This window comes from Grammomys surdaster, unplaced genomic scaffold (assembly GCF_004785775.1).
Source record: "Grammomys surdaster isolate TR1022 unplaced genomic scaffold, NIH_TR_1.0 1149, whole genome shotgun sequence".
NCBI classification, from domain to species: domain Eukaryota; kingdom Metazoa; phylum Chordata; class Mammalia; order Rodentia; family Muridae; genus Grammomys; species Grammomys surdaster.
This window is the reverse complement of record NW_021605568.1, coordinates 724,247-731,374: the sequence shown is the minus strand read 5'-3', so window position 1 is coordinate 731,374 and position 7,128 is coordinate 724,247. Positions and strand designations below refer to the sequence as shown.

At 45.0% G+C, this 7,128-nt stretch overlaps 1 protein-coding gene and 1 pseudogene across 1 annotated transcript in view; both read left to right on the top strand.

Annotated features, from left to right (window-relative positions):
* Positions 1-2,993, top strand: part of Ephx3 (epoxide hydrolase 3) — a 4,759-nt gene extending 1,766 nt beyond the window's left edge. The window contains exons 5-7 of the mRNA XM_028783599.1: positions 2,012-2,115; positions 2,209-2,345; positions 2,440-2,993. Of these exons, the coding sequence (XP_028639432.1) occupies positions 2,012-2,115; positions 2,209-2,345; positions 2,440-2,665 (467 nt within the window). The 3' untranslated portion in view covers positions 2,666-2,993. The remainder of the gene's footprint in view (positions 1-2,011; positions 2,116-2,208; positions 2,346-2,439) is intronic.
* A 1,212-nt stretch (positions 2,994-4,205) lies between these two features.
* Positions 4,206-4,570, top strand: LOC114634954 (annotated as a pseudogene).
* Positions 4,571-7,128: the final 2,558 nt, after the last annotated feature.

The window sequence follows — 7,128 nt, the reverse complement described above, 5'->3', positions numbered from 1 at the left end:
CCTAGACTTCCTATACCTATGCTTTCTATACGTAGGCTTGAATAGGCTGAAAGGAATTCATACAATAATCTTCGTGATTTTGTATGTGAAGGAAAGTTTGTGGAGTTGGCTATACTACCATATACCTATTAATATTAGCACTTGAGGAGCAGGGACTGGAGGATGACTCAGCAGGGAAGAGCACTTGTTATTCAAAGAACCCAAGTTTGATTCCCAGTGTCCAGATGGTAGCCCACAGTCACCTGTAGCTCCAGGTTCAAAAGCTCTAAATGTCCTCAACTGACCTCTGTGGATACCAGGCACACACATGGTGTGAATACATGTAGACAATAATAAACATTAATAAAAACAGTTAAGCCTAAAAGAATCCAGGTATTGTGGTACGTGCCTTTAATCCCAGCACTTGGGAGGCAGAGGCAGGTGAGTTTAAGGCTAACCTGGTCTACATAGTGAGACCATTCTTCAATAAAAACTGAACCAAGCCAAACTAAAACATGAATTAAACCTAAAAAAATTAATAAATCAGTGCTTGGGAAGCTAAGGAGGATCGTAAGTTAGAGACCAGCCTAGGGTATACTGCTTTCTGTCTGAAACAAACATCTCTCTCTCTCTCTCTCTCTCTCTCTCTCTCTCTCTCTCTCTCTCTCACACACACACACACACACACACACACACACACACACACACACACAAGTGTACACTGAACCCACGGAGGTCAGCTGACATATCCTTTTGATCCCAGCACTTGGGAGGCAGATCTCTGTGAGTTCAAGACCAGTCTGGTGTACATGGTGTACATGGTGTACATGTCACTATTCAGGGCTCTTGGGCTGATGAAAGTGTTATTAGCTCCATGTTCTAGGTGAGGGAAACTGAGGCAAAGGAAGCGATGTCTGTCTTTTCTTTCTTTTCCTTCTTTCTCCTATTTATTTATTTATTTATTTATTTATTTATTTATTTATTTATTTATTTGAATGGAGTCTCATTATGTGGCCTAAGTTGGCCTGGAGCTTGTTATATCCACCAGGCTGCCCTCAGACTATAGAGATGTATCTGCTTCTGCCTTCTGAGTGCTGGGATCAAAGGCATGTCCCTCCTCTGCACTGAGCACTAACAAAAGATACAAACAACTAATAAACCACACCACAATAGAATCAGATGCTCTTTCTGGCTATCTAATGTCTTTTGTCACTTGACCTAGATTAGTTGGTATGAGAGAAGGGATAATAGAATCTAGAACATCTAGATTGCTGATCACACATTTTATCATTGAACTACGACATATACCTTACCTGGCTAGCATTGTTATCTTCACTGTGTTCAAAGTCCATTTCCTTCTACCATTTTCTGCAGGAGTCTGGTACACAGTAAGTGCTCAATAAATGTTTGTTACCTGAAGCCGGGGGAACATGATCAGGCCTAAGCAGGAGAAGCGTGCTGGTGCCTCCTGAGGGCACCCAGGAGCTTCAGAGGGAGAAACTCCCTTTTTTTGGAGGGGATTTCTCTGTACAGTTCTGGCTGTCCTGGAACTCACTCTGTAGACCAGGCTGGTCTTAAACTCAGTGATCTGCCTATCTCTTGCCTTCTGAGTGCTGGGATTAAATGTGTGTGCCACCACCACCAAGTAAGGGTTATTTTTTGTTATATGTTTATATGTATGTATCTGTGCTGTGTGTGTCAATGGGGGCCAGAAGAGAGCATTAGAACCCATGGACTGGAGTAACAGGACATTTAATGCCACCCAACAGAGGTTCTGTGAAGCAAAGTTCAGGTTTCTGGAAAAGCAGCCTGCACTTTTAAACACTGAGCCATTTCATCTCTCCAGCTTTGCCCAGTCTACAGCTGTGGGACAGTATGTCAGGGCAGCACCCAGCCAGAGTGGGGTCATTGTCTTCACAGACAGGCAGGCAGTAGTGCTGTTCTAGAGATCCCTGTGCCCAAGCTGGGTGTAGGAGTGTAGGAGAATAGGATCACCCAAACCCAGATCTCACATTCTTTATCCTCTTCCCAGAATACGCAATTCGCCACATCAGCCAGTTATTCTCCTCACACTACATGTTCCTGTTCCAGCTTCCCTGGCTCCCAGAGAAGCTGTTGTCTCTGTCTGACTTCCAGGTGCAGTGTGGGTTAAAGCCTCGGAATGGGAGGTAGCAGACTGGGGCTGAGCAGCCTAGGCACTGAAACCAGTACATGATTGTGTTCACCCAGATTCTCAAAACCACATTCACTGACCGAAAGAGAGGCATCCCACGACTGACACCGTGTGAACTTGAAGCTTTCCTTTATCACTTTTCACAACCTGGAGGCCTCACTGGGCCCATCAACTACTACCGGAACTTATTTAGGTAAGGCTATACCCAGGAGAGAAGCTCAGGAGAGTGTCGGCCAAAGGAAATGAGAGTAGTCATCCTTCCGTCTACTTGTCTGTCTTGGCCACAGGAACTTCCCCCTGGAGCCCAAGCAGCTATCAACACCCACACTGCTGCTGTGGGGAGAAAAAGACAATACCATGCAGCAGGGGCTGGTGGAAGCCATTGGAAGCCATTGTGTTCCAGGACGGCTAGAAAGCCACATTTTGTCAGGCAGTGGGCACTGGATTCCACAGAGCCATCCTCAGGAGATGCATCAGTACATGTGGGCTTTCTTGCAAGACCTGCTGGACTAGAAGCTCTTGTTTGCCAGCCTAACAGGTACATGATATGTTGGAGCACATATCCCCTGTCCTTGTGTACCTGGGAGTCCATACAGTGTGTGTATACAGGGTGGACTCCCAGATCACCTGGAGCAAATAACTCTGAGTTGCATACAAAAGCATCTGTGGGTATCTTGCCTCACACATAGCATGGATGTTTGCATGTGTAAGCAGCCACTTTGACTCTGGCAGCCAGATCCACCTCTCCTTGATGGAGCTAAGACTGTCTTACTCCTTATCAAAACCTCCCTGCCTCAATGGCCACACAAACCATAAGTTCTAACCTTTCTGTCTTGTTTTCTGTCCCCAGTCTGAAGTTTGTCTCCCTCAATATTGCATTCAATATATTTCTAACACACAAGGATACTTCAACTAAAATGTTAATGAGCCAAAATGAAGTACTATGAAAAATACAGTGTCTCTGGAGCTGGGAAGATGATTTAGTAATTAAAAGCTTGTGTTGCCGCCTTTAATCCCAGCACTTGGGAGGCAGAGGCAGGTGGATTTCTGCGTTCGAGGCCAGCCTGATCTACAGAGTGAGTTCCAGGACAGCCAGGGCTACACAGAGAAACCCTGTCTTGGAAAAAAAAAAAAAAGCTTGTTTTGCTCTTGTAGAGGATATGAGTTCTATTCTCAGCACCACATGGAGTTTACAACATCCATAAATCCATGTTCAGGGGATCTGACATCCTTTTCTGGTATCCCTGAGCAATAGGCATGCATACAGTGTACACATATACATGCAAGCAAAATACTCCTACATATAAAAAAAATTCAATAAAGCCAGGCAGTGGTGGCACACACCTTTAATCCTAGCACTTAAGAGGCAGAGGAAGGTGAATTTCTAAGTTTGAGGCCAGCCTGGTCTACAGAATGAGTTCCAGGACAGCCAGGGCTACACAGAGAGATCCTGTCTCGAACTACACCCCCCCCCAAGTTCAATAAAGAATTTGACAAGATTTCTCTTTGTTGTAGACCAGGCTGACATTGAACTTAGAGATCTGCCTGCCTCTGCCTCCCAAGTGCTGGGATTAAAGGTGTGCGCCACCACCGCCCAGTAAGAAATAAATAGTTTTAAAAAGTACAGTGTCAAAAAAAGTACAGTGTCTTGGTCACAATAGCTGTGTATTATCTGCTAAATCACATAAGTGCAGAAAGTTGCAACAGACTGTCAATGAAGGAATTACTAGTTTAAGACAGATGGCTCTGCAAACAAAGACACTTTGCCCCAAACCTGACAGTCGGAGTTCAAGTGTGTGTGTGCATGTATCCACACACACACGACATAAGTAATCAATCATTAAAAACAAAGGGGGTGCTTGGTGGTCACAATGGTGCACCCCTGTCATCTCAACACTTGAAAAGCTGAGACAGGGATATTGTTGAGTTCAAGGCAACCCTGGGACACACAACAGTACCATGTCTTAATAAATAACAACAGTCTTTCCCTGGTGCTCTGGAGTCATGAGGAAGTGGAGGCACAGGTATGTTCAAGATTTGGTCTCGCCCATAACCTGCCACCGTGGCCAAGGAAGGCACTGCTGCTGGTGGCGTAGTGGACGTCAATACTGTTTACAAACGTGCTGAAGACCGCCCCCATCCATGATGACCTAGTGCTTGGTGTCTGACAAGTATCAAGCCCATCTCTGTGTGCTTTTATCCAACTGTGATGAGCTGACATATGTCAAGTTGGTGGAGCCATTCTGTGTTGAGCACCAAATCAACCTAATTAAGGTTTCTGAAAACAAGAAACTAGGATTTGAAACTGAGGGAGAGGGGAAGCCAGGTAAAGTGGCTAATTGCAGTTGTGTAATGGTTAAGGACTATGGCAAAGAGTCTGAGGCTAAGAATGCCGTTGAAGAGTACTTAAAATGCAAAAAAAAAAGAATAATTTTTGGCTCATTTTCTCAAAAATAAATAACTATATCAAAGAGTGAGGTGCCTCTTTGCTGCCTCCTAATCACCTCACCAAGTAAGGATCCTCACAGGAAACAGATGAGTGAGCCCACTCCTCTCAAGCCAAACTCAAGGCAGCTCCCAATCATCCTCGGCTCTATCCTGACCAAATTCAAGTCAGGTGAAATTCTCTCTTCTCAACCTTCCCCAGATCCCCAGGGAAACAGCTCTGAATTCTATTTGAAGGCTGGTTGTGCTAGAATCAGCATCCAAATGAAAGGATTACAAATGGAGAGTGAAAGCTGGGTATAGTAGACGGTGCAAGCTTGTAAGGCCAGGACAGTGGAAACTGTGGCAAAATGATCACAGGTTTGAGGCCAGCCTGAGCTATATAGTAAGAATGAAGCTAACTTAGGTTACCGTGCAAGACCCAGTCTTACAAAACTAGAACATTTACAAAACAGGTGTGAGGTGGACCACCAGTTCCAGACTGGTCATAATAGTCATAATAATTTTATTGTCTAGTATTTTACAATTAATTTGTTAAGTGATATATTTATTTATTTTGAGACAGGGTCTCACTATGTAGCCTAGAATTTGCTATGTAGACCAGGCTGACCTGAATCTCACAGAGGTTCAGTTGCCTTTAGCTCACCTGTACCAGGGACTAAAGGCATTCACTACTGTGCCTGGCTGTTTACTGTGTTGTTGTTTTTTATTTTTATTTATTTATTTTGAGACAGGATCTTACTATGTAGCCTTGGTTTGCTCAAATGTACAGAGACCTACTTCCTACTTGTCTCTTCCCCCTGAGTGTTGAGACCACCATGCCCAACTATTATTTTGAATGTGTATGAGTATTTGCCTGTATGCATGCATGCCTAGTGTCTATGGAGCCCAGAAGTGGACATTAGGTCCCTTGGAACTGGAGTCACAGGTTGCTGTGAGCCTTTGTGTGTGTGCTGGGATTTCAAGTCCTCTGTGAGAATGGGAAGTATGGCTAAGTGCTGGGTTTACAGCTGTGCACTACCATTAACTTGGTGTTCTTTTTTGTTTTACTTTTTTCTTTTTTTAAATACTTTTTCATGACATGGTTTCTCTGTGTAGCCCTGGCTGTCCTGGAACTCACTCTGTAGATCAGGCTGGCCTTGAACTCAGAGATCCTCCTGCCTCTGCCTCCTGGGTACTGAGACTAAAGGCCCTGGTCACCACTGCCCAGCCTGTTTTACCCTTTTTAAAGTCCTCTGTGGGTCCTGGAGATTGAACTCAGCCTGTCAGTTTTGGCACCAAGCACCTTTAGCCACTGAGCCATCTCACTGGCCCTTTCTTCTTTTAAAAATTAAATTTGATTTATTTGTTTCATGTTCATTTGTGTGTGTGTGTGTGTGTGTGAGTGTGTGTGTGTGTGTGTGTGTGTGTGTGTGAGAGAGAGAGAGAGAGAGAGAGAGAGAGAGAGAGAGAGAGAGAGAGTTGTATAGATGGGATATCAAAGGACAGCTTGTAGGAATTGGTTCTTTCTGTCTACCCTGTGGTCCTGGGACCAGAATGTAGATCATCAGGCTTGGTGACAGGCACCTTTAGCCAATGAACTATTTCACCTACCCTCTTTTTGTTTTTTTAAATTACATCTATTATCTATCTAGTATATCTTTCTAAGGATTTTTTTTCTGTGTGTTCTAGTGCTACATTGCTTATTGTGAAGTCAGAAGACAGCTTGCAAAAGTTCTTTCTTTCCCTCTACTATGTGTGTCTCAGCAGTCAAACTTAAGTCAAACTTGGCAACCAGCCCCTTGGCCAGATGGACTATTTTGCTGGTCCCCATTACTGATTTTTGCTCATTCCCTAGGAACAATATCACCTGTATCGTGAGAGCTTGGGAGACCTGAAAAATGGCTTCTATTTTGGAAATGAGCCTGCCTAGCCAGAGCCCTCTGTGCTGGCCATCTCCCTCTTCCTAAAGAGACATGCTTTTTACTCAGCATATTGATATCAGTCATTTCTGTAGGTTCTGGGGTAGAATGTGAGTCAGGGGGACCATCTTGGGATTCTGGAGTTCATAGACTGAGAGGGAATAGAACAGCAAGTGACAGAACTCAGATAAGGTATCCCCAAAGAGCCACAGTCCTCATGGGGGAGGGGACGGATGCACTTTTCCCAAAAGCCTGGAAACAGCCACTAGGAAAGTTCGAGGGGGGAATGAGCTCCAAGCATTGGAATACCGGGGAGGCCAGACACTGCTCCCAGACCATTAGAGGCTGCAAGCTGACTGATTGTCAAAGAGAGCTGGGAGATGTCTTTAGCAGAGGAGAGACATGGCTTGCATTTTGAAGAGCTGCCTGTGGCGGCTGGACAGTTCATGCAAGAATGCACGCGGGGAGACAGGAAAGGACTTTCTCAGACTGCAGGGGGCAGGGAAGAGGGACAGAGGACAGGGACGGGGACTGGGGGGGGGTGGACACAACCCCTAGGGCCTGGCCTACATACACTATAGCGTCTTTCTCCCTGTAGGTCAGGAGGAGGGGCTCTCAGATCCTAAAGTG